Raw genomic sequence first — 19285 nt, 5'->3', positions numbered from 1 at the left:
GAAAGCTAAACGCTTCTACTCAAGTAACATTATATCTGTACGGACTTAATGTGTTGTGCCTGTCCAATATAAAGTGCATTCAGACGTTAAGACCCAGCAGAAAGTTTTACAGTACATGACAAAGATAGCATTGAATTCACTACGATCTTTGTCCTGTGCGCGCGAGCGATGCGCATTCGTATCAAGGAGGGTCACTCAGGCTATGCAATCAGTATTCATGAGCTTATTGTCTCTTTATAGAAAATTTGGGATTCTGACCGAGACACACTGACTTCGTAAATGACGTGGGAGTGGAGTGACATATTTTTCCATCCGTTATGGGTGCTTCTAACGGCGATATTGGCCATGATTGTGCGCGCGCAACGGAAAGGTTCGTGGGACCCGCGCGCTTGTCCAGTGGAGCTAAAGGGCAAAACTGCGATTGTGACTGGAGCTAACACAGGTAATAATCTACGTTTTTTACTTGTTATCTGTGGTGAACATGAAAATGTCTTAAATTGAAAAGAATTGAGACAGTAATATCAGCTTCGCATCAGTGTTTGTACACTTCATAAATCAGATTGGAACAGATCGGAATGTTCGACGTTACGGGAGGAGGTTATTCTCTCACAGCTTCTTCAAATTCCTGTTCATCTACTTCAATAATTAGAGGTCTGCCTGGGTCTGGTCAAATTGAAATTCGTAACTATGTATAGCATTTTACTCTCATTTTATGGGAACTGTTTGGCAACCTTCGCTGCGAGACATTTACCGTTTTTTTGTTTGTTTGTTTTTTACTTTTACTTTACAGTGTGTAATAGTCTTCTAAAAACCTATGGTTATGTTCAGCAAAAGAAAGAAAGCCATACACATCTGCGATGGCATCATTTTCAATTTGGGGTGAACTAATCCTTTGATGGAGCTCATAAGTCATAATCATGATCATGTCATCATTTCCCCACTATGCTGTGGTGATTCACAAGCCAAAAATGCACACATCATCTAAACAAAGCAGTAACACAAAACAAACACCATGAATGCGAAACATCTGGAAAACACGTTGCTACAAACCTGTTTGCAAATTCTGACTAAGGTAGAGATATTCTAAACCTTGTTGATGCTTTTATGCTTAGTTTATACTAATGCCTGGAATGCACTAGTACATTCCAAATTTACTTTAAAGAGACAATAATCTCATTAATACTGATTGCATAGCCTGAGTGACCCTCCAAGATACGAATGCGCATTGTTCGCGCACAAATATAGCAATTACAACAAAATAAGATCAAATTGGTATAGCTTACTGTATAGAGCAGTGGTCGGGAACCTATGGCTCGTGAGCCACACGTGGCTCTTTGGCAAAAATCATGTGGCTCGCCAGGTGTCTCACCATTTACCAACAAATGATTGATACAAATTTAAGAGACATCATATCAGTTTCCAGCGGGAGAACACGGGTGAGATTGCAAAGTAAATTATAATCAATTTGTCTCTAATTTCTTGTACAGCCTACCAAATTCGGTAACAAGTCAGTTTCCAATAATACATTTCAGGGTGTTACGTCCATTGTGCATTTGCAGTGCTAGGCGCAAGTCTCAAGACACCAATCCACGACCAAAATCACTTACGTTTCTATTGTAACCTCTCGCGCTTAATTTCAAACAGCTAGCTAGCTAGTTTGTAGAGATGGCGAAATGAAAGAATGTGCAAGCACATAGCCCAGTCGCGGTCTTAGGATCACATGAGTGTCTGCCGGACCGAACTCCAGGCAAGTATCGCTGACAGAGAACACTTGCAGGTCCCCGACCCTCTTGATGGAAGCGAGCGCGATCAGCAGGGCAGTCTTAAGGGAGAGGGACCTGAGTCCAACTGATTCTAGCGGCTCGAAGGAAGGTCTCTGGAGGCCCGCGAGGACTACCGAGAGATCCCAGGAGGGGAACAGGCTTGGCCGGGAGGGATTTAACCTCCGGGTGCCTCTCAGGAACCTGATGATTAAGTCGTGCTTACCAACGGACTTGCCGTCTACTGCGTTATGGTGTGCCACGATAGCAGCGACATACACCTTTAGGGTGGAAGGGGACAGCCTCCCCTCCAGCCTCTCTTGCAGGAATAAGAGCACTGACTTAACTGCGCACCTCTGTGGGTCTTCAACCCAGGAAGAACACCAATCTGCGAACAAGCGCCACTTCTGGGCGTAGAGCTGCCTGGTAGAAGGGGCTCTGGCTTGGTTGATCGTGTCTACGATGGTAGGTGGTAGACCAGCTAGATCTTCCGCGTCCTGTCCAGGGGATTTACCCGGCGAACACAGCCCGTCATTTTCCCCAAATTGCCTCCATCGCCGCGGCGCCTGCCTCAATCCCGTAGGAAAGAGGCGAGGCGCGGGGGCGGCTGAAGTGGCTTTCTCTCATGACAAAAGAAGCCGCGACCGCAATGCTGCCTCAGCTATGTTCTCGCACTGAGAACATAACCCATTGGAGAGAAATCGATCATCCGGAATTTTCCACTACTGGTGGAAAACACAAGAAATAAATTTCCCCAGACTTGGGAAACTAGCAAAAAAGTACCTATGCATCCCTGCCTCAAGCAGCCCTTCTGAGAGGGCTTTCAGCACAGGAGGAAATATTGTTACATGTCACCGTGCAGCTCTCAAGCCAGATGCTGTGGACAGGCTGGTGTTTTTACCACACAACTTGAAACGCATGTAGATCCAAAGAAGCCCAGTTAATGGCAAAAAATGTTCAAGCTGCTGATAGCCTGTTTCCTCTGTTTTAGTGACTTTTACATTATAGTCTATTTTACCTTTTAGTCTTTAAATCGTAGACTTTGTTCACAGTAGAATCATTTGTTTACATGTATATTTTTTTCTTTAGTGCAATATTTGACAAATCTGAAGGGTTTCTAATTTTACAGCTGTTACACCTGTTTACTTTTCGTGCAATATTGGACAGAACTTGAAGTCAGTAATTTAATTAAAAGGATACTATGGGCTAGTTTTTTGTATTTTTGACAAAAGTTTGCATTAGATACTTTTATTATGATATGGTATTCTGCACAGTTCACCTTACAGCAGAGCAGTGATTTGTGTTGTTTCTACTTGAATGCTTCAGTTTGAAATAAATACCCTTTCCAACAATGTTTCAATTAGTAATATATCAATATACTATTGACAATGTAAAATGGAGCTAGTAAAAAAAAGACATTTACAAACACATTTTTGAATAATGCAAAATATCGTCTGATTATCCTTATCGGCAAAATCCCCAAAAATATCGAGATACCATTTTTTGTCAATATCGCACACCCCTAAAGTCAATGCAGTGTCTAAATATGATGCATAACAGATGCCTTGTATTGATGAGCTGCTCAATTGGTTAGACGTGGCTCACTTTTATTCGACACTGGATTTGACGAAGGGATATATTGGCAGATCCCCTTAACTCCCATGTCATGAACAGACGGCATTTTCCACACGGTTCAGATTACACCAATTCGTGACTCTCCTGTTCACTTTGTTCGAGGTCCCTGTTACGTTTCAATGGCTCATGGGCCGAATCCTCAGATTGCACGCTAATTACGATGCTGTCTGTCTGGACGACATCATTATGTACAGTAATGATTGGCAGCGGCACCTGCAGCATCTGAGGGTTGGAGGTGGGTGGGACTCATGGCAAGCCCAAAGAAGTGCGTAATTGGGCAAGTGGAAGTATGGTATCTGAGCTTCCACTTGCGTCATGGACAGGTGCAGCCTCAAATTGATAAGACAACAGCAATTGCAGCCCGCCCAAGACCTAAGACCAAAAAGGAGGTGAGACAGTTCCTGGGGTTGAATGGCTATTATCATAGGTTTGTGCCTAACTATTCGACCGTCACCAGCCCACTGACTGATCTGACAAAAAAAAGTGGGCACAAGGGGGTACATCTCTCTCCCCACAACTCTTTATCTCTCTCCAGCTCTTCACTGTAACACAAAACAGCTGGTAGAGATAATTTCCCCCAGATGTCAGTCCTTACTGCGCTTTCTCTCCCGGCCTCACTCTCCACAGACGCCGCTCGGCCACACCCATATCACCACAGTGGCACTTTATATAGTTTTCAGATGCATCATTTAATTTCCAACGAGTCCTCTGCATGTTATCTTCATTTGGAATTCCCTAATATCAGTTCATTTCAGAATGGGTGCAAAAGTTTCACAGACGGTTGCTGTTGTCTGGAATCTTACACTCTAGTCATGGATAATTGCATCCAATGAAACGAAAAACACCTTGTTTCTGAATGCAATTTCTGCTAAATCTCCATTGCCTGAGCTACCAGTGAGGCCTCAGTGAGCAAGGAGTCCCATTCATTGCACATACAGTCAGAAGAACCATACAGTCAGAAGAACAATTGTGTCAAAAGCCTTGAAATAATTCTTCAGACCATGGGCCTCTGACCTGGCTTCATTTGTCATATTGAATGACACTAAGATGGATTCTAGTACCTCAAAGATCATGGGTAAGTAATTTGCAACAGCACATACATCAGCTTTGTGAATACTCCAATGAGTGTCAAACAGATGATGAAGAGAGAATCCTGTCCGCTCTGGACTAGCACTGAATAGATTGTGGAGCTGATTGATTGAGCCGAAAAATGTGGAGACCTGAAAACAGGAGGCAGCTGCATGTAAAACCACCAGATTGAGCATATGGGATGCACAGGCAGGAATATGTAGCAAGTGGATTGGCTTTTAACAGTTCAGCTTGTACTCCTTACACCTTTCCTGACATATTGGCCACATTGTTGTATCTTTGTCCTCTACAATCCTTCAGTGATATGCCATTTTCTTCCAGTGCTGCCACAATCATTTTGGAAAATTCCCTGCCTGTCTTCTTGTAAAAATCTTTGAACTGAATAAATCTGTCAGTTATTTCCCAGGTGCCACTCTTTATCTTGATAAACATATCTAACCAATAGCACATTTATTTTCTTTATGAGTTATGACTGTGTTGAGTTGCATATTACTGAATAATATATTGTGTCCTCTCTCTCAGCCAAGATAGTGTTATTCACTCGTTTGCCACACAGGTCAATGAACTCATTTTGTGTGTCAGGACTTAGATAATGAGTTAACTGTGAACCTGTCTTCTTTTGCCTTACTCTCTGTAAGTGCTCATTCAAAAGGGGTCATAATGAGCTAACACCTCAAGAGTTCTGTTGGAAATTCAGTAGTGAATACCAGGAGACTTGGGTACGTTTCAGCAGAATTATTTATTGAGAACGTGCTGTGTGGCGCTGCAGTCATCGAGTCCAATTAAGTGAGACTTACATTGTAGTTTTATAGACATTTTGGTGGGCAATACCTCAAGTGAAGACAAAGTACTCAGTTGATGACTGTTACCAAAGTATGCAAAGTTGTAAGAACCCACCCCAGACCCTGGAGTGTATTTACATTTTACTCAGACATTAACTATGGTCGTCAATTCAGGAATTGGGATGGAGACATCAAGGGCCATTGAAGGTGATAGCCTCAGTCACCAGTACCCATTTGACTCAAAATGCAGTGAATAGGAGCTGGCAGAGACCTTCACTTAGCAACTCAGTTTAACAGTATAATGCAGATGATGCTGTTGCTTCTCTCTTCTCTATCAAAACATAGCAATTTCAAATGTATGTTTCCACAGTTCCCTGAAAATGTTCATTATGAACATCATTCAAATGTGTTGTTTTGCCTCTGAAAGCCAGATTTCATGACACCAAATGAAGTGTCACATCCAAAAGCCTCAGTAAAATTAATGTATTCCTCTCTATCTCTGTTTGAAATTATAGCTGCAGGTGACTATCTACTCATTTGGCTGCTGCTGTCCGGTCGCACTTACACCCATCATCATGAAGTGCTTCGAGAGGCTCGTCATGAGGCAGATTAAGACCCAGCTGCCCCCCTCACTAGACCCACTGCAGTTTGCGTATCGTTCAAACCGTTCAACGGACGATGCCATCACCACAACCCTCCATCTGGCCCTCACCCACCTAGACAATAAGGACTCATACGCTCAATGCTGTTCATAGATTTCAGCTCAGCATTCAACACAATCATTCCCCAGCACCTGATTGGAAAGCTGAACCTGCTGGGCCTGGACACCTCCCTCTGCAACTGGATCCTGGACTTCCTGACTGGGAGACCTCAGTCAGTCCGGATCGGGAACAGCATCTCCACCACCACCACACTGAGCACTGGGGCCCCCAGGGCTGTGTGCTCAGTCCACTGCTGTTCACTCTGCTGACTCACGACTGTGCAGCAATGCACAGCTCGAATCACATCATCAAGTTCGCCGATGACACGACCGTGGTGGGTCTCATCAGCAAGAACAACGAGTCAGCATACAGAGAGGAGGTGCAGCGGCTGACGAACTGGTGTAGAGCCAACAACCTGTCCCTGAATGTCGACAAAACAAAAGAGATGGTTGTTGACTTTAGGAGAGCACAAGGTGAACACACTCCGCTGAACATCGACGGCTCCTCTGTGGAGATCGTCAAGAGCACCAAATTTCTTGGTGTTCACCTGGTGGAGAACCTCACCTGGTCCCTCAACACCAGCTCTATCACCAAGAAAGCCCAGCAGCGTCTCTACTTTCTTCAAGGCTGAGGAAAGCACATCTCCCACCCCCATCCTCACTACATTATATAGAGGGACTATTGAGAGCATCCTGAGCAGCTGCATCACTGCCTGGTTTGGGACTTGCACCGCTTCGGACCGCAAAGCCCTGCAGAGGATAGTGAGAACAGCTGAGAAGATCATTGGGGTCTCTCTTTCCTCCATCAAAGACATTTACAAAAAACACTGTATCCATAAAGCAACCAGCATTGTGGACGACCCCACACACCCCTCACACAAACTCTTTACCCTCCTCCCGCCTGGCAAGAGGTACCGAAGCATTCGGGCCCTCACGGCCAGACTGTGTAACAGCTTCTTCCCCAAGCCATCAGACTCCTCAATACTCAGAGACTGGTTTGACACACACGTGTCCTGAGTTGCACTTTAATAACTGTCACTTTATAACTGTCTGCTACCTCAATAACTGCTATGTGCATAGAACATTATCTCATAGTATGTTATGTTTACATTTTTAGAAACTGTCATCTTTTTGCACTACTGAGTACTGGTCGGCGCTGCACTGTCTATTGTCCTGTTCATTGTCAGTAATTTGTTGTACTGTCCTGTACTTTTTGCACATGTTTGCACGTGCACTTATATAGGTATATATAGGTAGTTTATATAGGTATTTTATTTCGTTGTGTAGTCTCATGTGGTCCTATGTTGGTCCTTTGTTGTTTTTATGTAGCACCATGGTCCTGGAGGAACGTTGTCTCGTTTTGCTGTGTACTGTACTAACTGTATATGGTTGAAACGACAATAAAAACCACTTGACTTGACTTGACTTGATAAGAGTGCTGCAGACTTTAAGTAGCACTGTTTACATGGCCTGTGTGTCTCATGTTCTGGAAGATTTCCATAAATTCTTTGCCATTTTATGTTTGCCCATTTGAATCCATGCTTGCTGTTCAGATTACCTGAGGATGGTCATGTTTGCTCATGTGAAAACAGAAGGCATGGTATGTGGTACAGAGATGCTTCGTTTTACTGTAGATTAGCCAATCTCTTTTTAACTGTCCTTTTCTTTTTATTTTCTCACGACCATTGGCTGACTTACAAATTGTTTACCTGTCATATCTTTTGGAGCAATTTTGGTTAAATCAGCTTTTTCAGGACTTCTGTGTGCCAGTTTGAATCCCTCTGCTTATATGTCAACCTCTGCGACTCTGGCCATAATGCCGGATCATCAATTACATACTCAGCACCAAGATCACCTTTTTCTTCCTCCACCACTGTCACCACAGTGTCCTTTTGAGGAATCATTTTCTTTAGTGTCCACGCCTCCATCATTTTCTTTGCAGGTCCTAATTCTACCTCCTGCCTCTACTACCTCTTCTTCCTCTGGTGTAGTTACAGAGCCCTCTACAATCCACATAACTGGTAATCAGAATGTTGCTGGTTCGATCCCCACAGCCACCACCATTGTGTCCTTGAGCAAGACACTTAACTCCAGGTTGCTCCGGGGGGATTGTCTCTGTAATAAGTGTACTGTAAATCACTTTGGATAAAAGTGTCTGCCAAATGCAAATGTAAATCTATAGTTGCTCTTAACTCTTGGCACTTTTCCACTGCACGTTACGGTTTGACTCAACTCTACTCACTTTACTTTTCTGAGCTTGTATTTCTACTGCAGTTTAGTGCCCCTCAATGTGGGTGGGATTATAGGATGATTGCCATAGTTGCGCCGCCTCTACTGCCGTGACATCATCTTAAACACGACACAAAAGCTAGCTGTTAGCTACTAGGTCATTGTGCTGCATAAAGCAGTTGTTGCATGGTGAATTTACACAAGTGTAACAGTTAAATTGGCCTTTGAAGCAGAGTATAGAGTTAACGTAACAAAATGTACCAGTCCAGGGCACTCTCCCTCCCATTGCTCGCTGGTTTAGATAGCGTCCATTTGGTTGAACCACTTCCACTTTTGCTTGATGGTTCTATAGTCACTTTTAAGTTTTTTAACTTTTCCCTACACTGTTGGTAGGTCTGTTGGTAGCCGTGTGCGGCCAACAGCTGAGACACTTCCTGAGATAATTTTTCGTTTCGCTCATCGCTAACAAGTGGACCGTCTGCACCTCGTTTATTGACCATGGCGTGGTTTTGCACACAGCCATTTCTTTTTTCACAATTCGAAAGTTGCGTTAACAAATGATACTGTTATCGCTAGTGCTAACTTTAAAACTAGCGGGTTGATGTTGCGTGTCGGAAATCCAGTGACGATTCTCCCAGACCAATCAGTGATCTGCAGGATTTTGATGTCACATTTGGCTCACTTGGAACCTCGACCTAGGTGGTACTAAAAATCAGGTACCAGGTACAATCCACAGTGGAAAACCTCCAAAAAGTGAGCAAGGTCGAGATGAGTCGAGTTGTACCGTGCAGTGGAAAAGCCCCAAGATGGGCTAACCTTGACTCACATCCTCAGCAACAGTAATAGGAGCAGTAGGATCAGGCATGCTGCTTCAATCTCTGTGGCTGTTTCTGGATAGTGTTTAATGTGTTTAATCATTTTTTATTTGTAATTTTTTTTCTCCAATTTATTATCCTGTAATTTTAATGTTATGAATAAGTTTGCTCATATTAATATTTTGATCCAAGATCCATGCAGTCAGTTAACATATTGTTTTCCATATTTGCCTCAAGCTTGCATACTTTACATGTTAGTTTGTGTTTACATTGAAATTAGAACGTGTATCACTGGCTTGGAAACAAGTTGTTTCTCAGATGTAGCTACTGTAAATGCAGATTTGATACAAATTTGATATTATGATATGACTCAATCATGTTTTGACACTTCTTCTGAGCATTTTAAACCTCTGCTGTTGTGTTTAGCTCACTTTTGACATCATTTAACCCTTGTTAAACAATATCTTTATCTCCCAGGGATTGGGAAGTTCGTTGCCCTGGACTTTGCCCGCCGTGGGGCTCGGGTGATCCTGGCGTGCCGAAACAAGGCTCGTGGGAATGCAGCACTGCAAGAAATCCGAGAATGCAGTGGAAACCAGAATGTACACCTGCGTCTGCTTGACACCTCGTCACTTGCATCAGTCCGCCAGTTTGCCGATCAGATCTTGGAGGAAGAGAAGGAATTACACATACTTGTCAATAATGCTGGGGCCTCAGGTGGATGTACATTTCTCTCACTAATTGTCTCTATCTTGCAGTCATCATACATTACTTTATATGTACATACAAACAGTGTTATGCTTTAATGCCCGCAGGTCTTCCCAGAGAGATCACTGCTGAAGGGTTTGAAATCACGTTTGCAACAAACCATCTTGGGCCATTCCTCCTTACCAATTTGCTTTTAGGTCAGACAACAATCCCACAATGTTGTTACAAACACTTATGACTTATGTGGAAAACAAAAGGAAAAATGTAAATAAATATTCTGGTCTGTCTTTTCAATAAATTGGTAGTTGATAGTCACTCACTGTAAAGCTTAAGAAAGGACCTAAAAGTATCATAAAAAATAGCTGCTTTCAAGCACTGCTGTACTATTCTGTACAATTTTTCTATATTTTCCTAATTTAGTTTATATTTCCCTTTCCAAGACAATATAATATATTCTAGGAGAGGTAGACCAATATATTGGTTTTACCAATTAATCAGTGCCGATAGTTGCCAATATTAAAAAGAATTTAACTTCTCTTGTTCCATTGTTTATCGGCAAAACTCTATGCCAATAGTTGCTCGATAGTTTATATAAAAAAATATTATTCCTCCACGTTCCTCTGTGTCAGGCAGAATAGCTGGGTTCTGCAGAATAAAAGCGGCCTCTAGAGGTGAAATAAAACAATCATGTGGGGATTTGCTGTATCTAAATCTTTCATCATATGACCATATTCATCCATATGTTATCCTCACTTCAATGCATATTTTGTTATTTTTATTAGATAATCAAGTGTTCTAAATTAAAGCGACGGTATGCAAGTCAAATGTGAATAGCTAAATGGAAACGTGTCCAGTCAGCACATGCATCGTGTCTCCAACTTCATATCTTGTGAATAATAATAAACCTTATTTCTCATTAAACATTATCTGGTTTTATATATATATATATATATATATATATATTAAGCATGCGTCTTAAGATGGTATTTATATCTTCAGCTTTAGGAAATACGTTAGACTCCCAAACATTACTTTTGCAAATAGAAAAGATTAGAATAGAAGAACAGGGAGCCCTGCAACAGATGTCATGGCCACCACAAAGCCCCCCAGTCTGAGATTACATAAAGAGACAGAAGCAATTGAGACAATTTATTGTCTCAATTGCCTGAATAGATAGAAGAACTGTGGGGAATTCTCCAAGAAGCTTGGAACATCCTATCTGCCGACAACCAAGAAAAACTGTTTCCAGGTGTACCTAGGAGAATTGGTGCTGTATTAAAGGCAAAGGTGGTCACAACGAATATTGATTTAGCTTTTTTTGTTTGTTTACAGGATGACATTAAGTAATAAATGAAAACTAATTATTTCATTATGTACACTATGCAACATTTTTCACAAGTGCCTAAAATTGTGCACAGTACTGTATGCATACTGTATATAAAACATTCTATCATTCGATTTTATAAACTATTGTCTGATTAATCAGTTATTAGCATGTTCCACCACTTTAGTTAGCATCAGCCAAATCCACTATCGATCACTATCGAACTCTAACAATACATATTTTCCATCTTCTTGCAAATAACATTTATAAATACTGCATTATCAGGCCTATAACTCTACTTATTGTCATACAGATCTGTTGAAGAAATCCACCCCTGCTCGCATTGTAAATGTCTCCTCTGCAAATCACTGGAAAGGGCAGGTAGACTTTTCTCATTTCCGTGGGGAAAATCTAACCCTTGCGCACACTGTGTATAGCCACACCAAGTTGCACAACATCATCTGGACCAACGAGTTGGCACGCCGGCTTCAGGGCACAGGTACAAGTCCAAAGCCAATGTCATTGAATTGTCTTCCATTAAACTTTCTTCTGCTGTTTTGGTTAGACATTAACAAGATTAGAAAACTTCCCCCATCACCTATTTAGATTATTATATTTGGCATTACTTGACGATTAGGACTTTGTAAACTGTGAATAATACTGCAAACTCATATGCACAAAAGCACTTTTCATTTATTTAGCTTTGGTAAAAGTAATTTTCCAAGGTTTCCTCCAGTAAGAGAATCTCAGAGCATGAGAAAGAGACAGAATGAGAGAAATAGCAAGGTCATATTATATCATATTTAATATAATATCATATCATATATCATACTATAAGGTGTCATATCAGAATTTTTGTATTTAATAAGGTCAACTAATGTTAGTATAAAAGCTTTAAAAGCTCATATTTTAGTTTATTAAGACCACTTTCCACCCTCTCTCTGACCCTCTGGACTAAACAGACCATTTTATGCTGCTTTGCCTTTAAGACTTCTTTGTGAACTCTCTTAAAATAAGAAGTTGCATATGTCATTAAAGAACTATTAATTTAATATTTCAGGTTTCTAATGTAAAAAAAATTATCAAGGATTTCCGAATGAGCCCTCTTTGCTGTTTAGTTTCAATAAATGGTCTTTTTAGACTTTGGAAGAACATTTGAGATCTAGAGTTACAATATATTTGCACTTTTATTTCAAAAGATCAAGTCAAATGTAATCTATACTTATATGACTAGTAAAAGCTTAGCATCACCCTTGTGACTTGGACTTTTTATGATGAGGATTGTTGGGAAAAGCGCTTGTTTTTTCCATTAAAACCAGATGTTTGTGTGTTTCTATTCTGCATGTTTTAGGAGTGACAGCAAACTCTCTGCATCCGGGTGTAGCAATGACTGAAGTGATGCGAAACTATAACATCATTCTACGATTCCTATTCAACTTGGTCGGCTTTTTCTTCTTCAAAGTGAGTCAAAAGAGCACTCAGTCTATTAGTTGAATGACTTTATACACACAACACACACAAACTTTCACAGATGCTTTTTTTACAACTTCTCAGGAACCATGACACTGTTCCAAAATGCATTTGTTCCAGTACTGAGTGCAAAAGAGAGTGTTAGCATTCTATAAAACCCACATTCGAAATGTGCTGCCACTTTACATTCCACATATAACAGCTCAAGTTTAACTCTTTGTGACAGCTTAACAAAGGCATCCTTACCCATACCACAGCAATGTAGTTGCCTTAAAGCCACAGTAGCATTGATCATTTCAAAAGCAAGGGGAAAATAAGTGAAAAGAGAGGACAAGGGTTTTTAAAGTGATGAATAAATCATCTGGAGATTAAGTTGTAGAAATGGAATGCCTAGGGCCAATCTCATTTCTCCCCCTTACCCCTCGCCCTTTGTCTGCATCTTCCCCTTGGCCCTCAATATCGAGTGAAGGGGGGTAGGGGCCACTTGATTACCGTTTGCGTCATCTTCCCTTGCCGCTAGCAGGCTGCTACGTCAACAGAGGCGACAAGCGCTGACATAAACAAACGAAGATGCCGTCATCACTTCACACTGATTTCAACTAAAAAACATAAATATGAAGTGTCATGTCAAGGATTATCAGATAGCTCAGCTCGACAAATAGCGCATAACTGCTAGCTGGCAGTTAAATAGCTGATTCAAAACAAAAACATTACAATTAAAACCGCTTGAACATTTTATTAAAAGTATCATAAAACACGAGTGTCATAATTATAATATCAATTAAACTGCTGAAAATACTTACATTTGTGCGACTCAGTTCGCCGTTCAGCCATGAAAAAAGTTTGATGCCGGCACTATTGAGAAATTCATATGTTGTAACCCCTCTCTTTGAAGTGTAGTCCTCCGCAAACTTCGTTTCGAGGGCTATGTAGCCCTATGCCTTGGCCCTAGCCCTTAATCAAAATGAGAATTGAGACGCCACTTCACCTCACATGAACGCGCAAAACCGAGGGGGAGGGGTAAGGGGAAGGGGTAAGGGGAGAAATGAGACGCAGCCCTAGTCTCCTGTGATTTAGTGACCTTGGGACCAGGTCTGGACTGGGAAGAGAAATCGACCTTGGATTTTACATAGCAATAGACCCAAAATTCGTTGAGCGGGGAGGGGGTGCGCTTTCCTTTTCTGCATATCGCGGCGCCATTTTGTGGTCCGTTCTGCATAACGCGGCGGCTCATTTTAGCTCATCCCGGCCCATTCGGTCCGTTTCGCTGTCGAACCGCTGGCCCGCTCAGTTCTGCCAGTCTGCCCCTGATTGGCAGCAAAGTGCGTCGGCCCACCGTGAAAATGCCCAGTATGCCAGATTACCAGTCCAGCCCTGCTTGTGACTGATATCAGTCTGATCTTTAGAGTAATTCATTATCGAAAGCACATTTTCATGTTCATTTTGAATTGATAGAGCCACAAGAGCTTAAAAGTCCATATTGTAGCATTAAAATGTTTTATGTTAAATAAAATCAAATAAAAATGTATACTGTATAGATGTAATACTTTCTGTGTTTTAACGCATGTGAATTCACTCCTCCATAGAGCTCTGAAGAGGCAGCAGTCAACACAATATACTGTGCAGTGTCAGATGAAATGGAAGGAATAAGTGGGAAATACTTTGACAGTGATTGTTCCCTGATTCTACCATCACCTCCAGCCAGAGATCCTGCTCTTGGGGTGAAGGAATTTGAGATCTGCGAGAGACTGACAGCTAAACCTTAAAGAAATTGTTCACCCAAAAATGTAAATTCTGTAATCATTTACTCACCCAAACCCTTATGACTTTCTTCTTTAGATCACAAAATGAGAAGTTGTGCAGAATGTCCAAACTGCTCTTTTCCATACAGTGATAATTATGATAATTTGGATTCTGCAGAATACATATATGGTATTGTACAAAAACAAAATGCAGTCGCAAATAATGAAATTCTGACCACCAACTGTCCCATAGGCGGAAATCGCAGGGGGGTCGGGGGAGTCAGGACCCCCCCCCCCCTATCTGAGGGTTGTCCCCCCCTAAAATATCATTAAAATATGTGTATTGTAAATAATATAATGATATATTCTTAAAATAATTGTTTAAGAAATAAAATAATGCAAATGCAAACGGTGCAACAACAAAAAACCCTTCAAAAATTGCTCTTGAGAATTGTTATGTTTATTGTCCCCCCCAACATTTTCATGAAATTTTCGCCCCTGACTGTCACACTTACAAAGTTACTCTTCTGTTGTAACTTACAAGTCATTTAGAACAGTTACAACAATTGCGTTTCATTGGAACATTTTGATTCTGATTCATGCACAAATGTTTGACATTTGACGGGTGGCAGGAAATCCTTTTTTTGTGGCTTTGCGAAATATTCTCTTCTGGAGTGATTTGTTTAGGAGAAGCATGTCAAAAAATTGCAATGGCATTGAATTCCCTCTGTATTGCTGTTCATTAACGAACACCAAAGAATAGATTTTAGACTTTGTTTTTTACACAAGTTTAAATAAGGCATTACATACTATGACAACATGTAGGTAAAGTTCAGCTCATGTTTAGCATATGATAATGCTAAAGATGAATCACTTTCCACTACACTGAAAAACAAAGTGGTAACCTCAATCTATTTTTAGATTAAATTCAAATTGCATTGCTTGATTGCATCCATTTTTAGGTAAAAATTTTCAGGCAAAATATTTTCCTTGAGCACTTGACCATACAATCATAATAATAAAATAAACATTTATATTATTCTTGAGCACTCTAATCTCTGTCAGATAGTATTTTTTTATGTAACTGAAACTTTGTAATGCAGCACTAGGAAAATACTCCTATGTTTTCAATGTTATTTTCATGATTTCTACAAGCTATAAAATGCAAAATAAAAGCAATATTTTAGAAAAACATGGAAATGTATTATGTGGGTCCTAATGTGTTGGGTCATCAATGAATTCATTTTAGAGGTATATTTATACGCTTGCCCTTTTTTAGGGTCAAACAGATTAAATAACAGCATTGATTTGAATACAAATGTATTTAAGTTAATTTAGATGTTACCACATTATGCAATATTTTATGCTACCAGATAACTATTTTATTTTACAGTGTACAGACACATCTAAAGGTTTCAACAAATGTTCTCTATCTGCTGTTGGATGTTTAGCAAAATAATAGTTTAAAGCCTCCATAATTGACAAATACGTTCAAATCTCGGCTTGTATTCTATTATTTTTTCATCCAGAAGGCTGACAGTCACACAGAAAAAAATATTTTTACCTAAACATTTTCCTCATTTAGTAAATATTGGTTTCTAGTAAAAAAGGAACATGTCTGAAATCAACCTTGACTTCATGAGGTTACAGCAAAAAAACAACAATAAACAGGTTACCACTTTTTACAGTACAACTAGACAACATGTACTGTGAGAAACATTCAACTCGCATATATGTACGCATGTAACAACTCACACATACATGAACGGATGTGACTGCACAAAAATATGTAGTCCCTTAAGGTTTTAAAGCCAATTGTGGAATAATATAAATAAGGTTGAAATAAGTTTATCATAGCCATTTGGTATATTAAATGACAATATTTATTAATACAGTACTATTAATATGTAAACATTTGTTGTGAAACTGCTTTCTACAGTATTAATTCAGGATCAATCAGATGCCATATTACAGGTAAGTATATTACACTCAAAAAAAAACTTTTTAGCCTATTTTTCAGATTTACGCATTTAAATTTCCTAACAAAATTCCATCATCTAAATTGTGTAATTTGTAGCTAAATGAAATTATTAAAACTTTAAATATGTCGTTTTTTTTTATTTCATTTGATTAAAGATTACTCGATTCAATTTGATGGGATTTTGTATTGAAATAAAAATTTGTAAATCTTAAAATGATTTGAGTGTACAGAAAAAATGGTCTTTATTGGAATTTAGTTTATAGTTGGTGTCAGTTTTCAGAGGAAGATTTGCAGAATATTCTAGTACTATCAAGACATTTGTATTGGATCATGTGACAATCCTTTTAAGGGCATAAATGAATAAAGAGTTCTTGATAATGATGTGACTGAGATACGGTACAGGAAAACATGGGCATTTTAAATTTAGAGCCAAATATACATTTAAAAGAACACATAGGCATACAGCGATTTAGCATGCTGTTCACTGTATACATTAAATTACTGAAAGAGATACAGTAGTTCACCCAAAAATGACAATTTTGCCCAAAAGAGGATCTCAATCACAGTTCACTATTACTATCCATACACTGAGGCTAACATGCTGTCTAACATCTCCTTTTGTGTTCCATGGAAGAAAATCATTCAGGTTTAAAGGTTGCGCAAATGACGAATGTTCATTTTTCACACTAATTGATGACAACAATCTAAATGTGCATGCACTTATTTTATTGCGATTCTCTATACATTTGTAGACAAAGGTTAATGCTGGCAATCGTGCTGAATCATCTGGCTGCAATTGTCGTTCAAAGCAGATAAATATCCAGGTCTTATTTCACTGTCAAAATAAAGCACAAATATTAGTGGTGCATGTGTGTACTTGCTATTCACAAACATTTAATTGAATAGATTGAAATGGCGTTTTACCGGTTTTTGGCTCCAGGTTGTTCTGCACCATCTTACTAAGAGCAGATTCAACATGCCCCTTTTTAACTGTAAGTTTCAACCCTATTTCAACATGCTGGTCCTTCACACAGAAACACAACCAGTCAGCTATGCAAAATGTACCAATCAATATACTTTGTTGGTCCTGGAACAACATTGCTATCAAACAATCATAGCCCTGACCCTTAACTAATCCCTAAACAGTGTTGGAAAGTAGACTGGTACTGAAAACAAATGGCACCACTACTGTAAAATTGTAGTCAGAAATGTCATCTTTTAGATACATTTTTGGGGGAATCTAATCTGACTACTACTGTATTACTCATAGCATGTTTTGTTAAATCTAACCACACAGTGGGCATACTGTGCGAAAACATGCTAACCAATCTTATTCTCCATTTCATTAAGGGGCGGGACATTTCCAGCGTCTAATGCCGATTCACAAGCATCACTGGAGTAACCAGAATTTGCACTTTGAACTTATTTTCCTGCTAAACATGCTTGTGCATCAGCATTAGAGGCTGGAAATGTCCCGCCCCTTACTGAAATGGAAAATATGATTGGTTAGCAAATATCCAATCACGTCTGAAATTAACATTCTGATTGGTGGATCAGCTTAGTCGGACTGTCTGTCTTGCCTGTGCCATCAGTTGCACTGCGCTCCCGCCTCCCGCTACTCCAAAGGCCTGAAGGCATAAAGGCCTTTGTACACCAAAGGTGAATCTTCGTCATGATTTCTCCCTGCGATTAACATTTTGAAACAATGGATTTTAGCGAACATTAGTGCCGAATCACGCTGCCGATAAAGCAATGCTTTTTTTCTGACCAATAAAATATTAGTATAACGCTGTCCCTAAAATTTAGACCAACTAAAACGTTGATCCAGAAATATGTTGTACATGGGTAAATCACATTTACCCAAGAATGTTTGACATCCAGGCAATACAAGTCCAAATTTTGCACACTTCTACTCATTCCTTATTACTACTATTTTCACAATTTAATGTTTTCAAAACTACAAAATAAAATGGACATTTGGGAAAAATGTCGAACAAGTCATAAACTAATGTTCTTTAAAGTTGCCACACTTTGCCATTACACCTCTGCATCTGGCATGAAGGGGAAGATGGGGTAAATGGCCCTACCAAGTAAGACCCCCCCCCCCAAACACACACACACACACACACACACACACACTCTTTAACTTTTAACTCTGAAAATCAATATTTGTGAGATTGTTCCAGGTGGAGGGGTCATCTTGACCCAGTAGTGGGGTAAGACGGGCCATTTTCATAATTTTTTTATTTTGTGCTATGACAACAAATTAGCAAATGTTTCTATTTATTTCCCTTGATAATGTGTTGGATGATGCATATTCATGCTGTATATGCTAAATGTTTATCTATATATGTTACAATTTAAAAGTAAATGAACATTGTTCTTAAGGGGGCGTCTTAACCCCTACGTGTTGGCTACTTTTCCTTAAATATCTGGTCCAACACATCCATTCAAATTAATACTTAAAAATGTGACTTCTGTAAAGAAATGTATATTTGTGCCTCCCACTCACCTTTGACTGTCCACCATAATCTTCTGGAGTCATCTCATCAATCAAACCTCCCGCTGCCCGTGGATCAACATATTTCCTTCCTTCCTTTTCCTGTTCAAGTAAATGTTATATTATGAAAAGCAAAGTAAGACACAAAAGAGCATATACAACTCTCTCAACTTTACATTTAAAAACTTTGAATATGGTCATACAGTGTGTGGCAAAGAGTTCTGCTGCAGGTAAATTAATATTTGTCAGGATGGACTGTGGATCTCTCACCTTGAGCTCTCTCATTTCTTTGGGGCTGAAGAATGTGATGTGTCCCTCTGCATACTCAACCAGCAGGGCAACAATACACACCAACACCAGACCTGTCAATGCGCCTCGCATCATTATAACGGACTGGGGAGAAAAACACATACATTGACAAATCAGCAAGTAGACCCAACACGGGAGCATTAGAGCAATGTTAACTTGATAAGTGTTTAATGAATGTATCATATTCAACAACACAGCAAACATAACATTATAAAAAAAAATAAACTCAAAACACAGGATT

At 39.8% G+C, this 19285-nt stretch overlaps 1 protein-coding gene across 1 annotated transcript; it reads left to right on the top strand.

Moving 5' to 3' along the window:
• The first annotated feature begins 150 nt into the window (after nt 1-150).
• Nucleotides 151-16229, top strand: zgc:64106 (uncharacterized protein LOC393348 homolog). The gene is made up of 6 exons (XM_052099516.1): nt 151-442; nt 9488-9727; nt 9826-9915; nt 11356-11541; nt 12394-12503; nt 14099-16229. Exons 1-6 carry the CDS (start codon nt 280-282, stop codon nt 14276-14278), a joined length of 969 nt encoding a protein of 322 aa, XP_051955476.1. The 5' UTR covers nt 151-279; the 3' UTR covers nt 14279-16229.
• The last annotated feature ends 3056 nt before the right edge of the window (nt 16230-19285 follow it).

Source organism: Xyrauchen texanus, chromosome 31 (assembly GCF_025860055.1).
Source record: "Xyrauchen texanus isolate HMW12.3.18 chromosome 31, RBS_HiC_50CHRs, whole genome shotgun sequence".
Classification (NCBI taxonomy): Eukaryota; Metazoa; Chordata; class Actinopteri; order Cypriniformes; family Catostomidae; genus Xyrauchen; species Xyrauchen texanus.
Note: the sequence above shows the minus strand (reverse complement) of the source record. Positions and strands in the feature narration are given on the sequence as shown.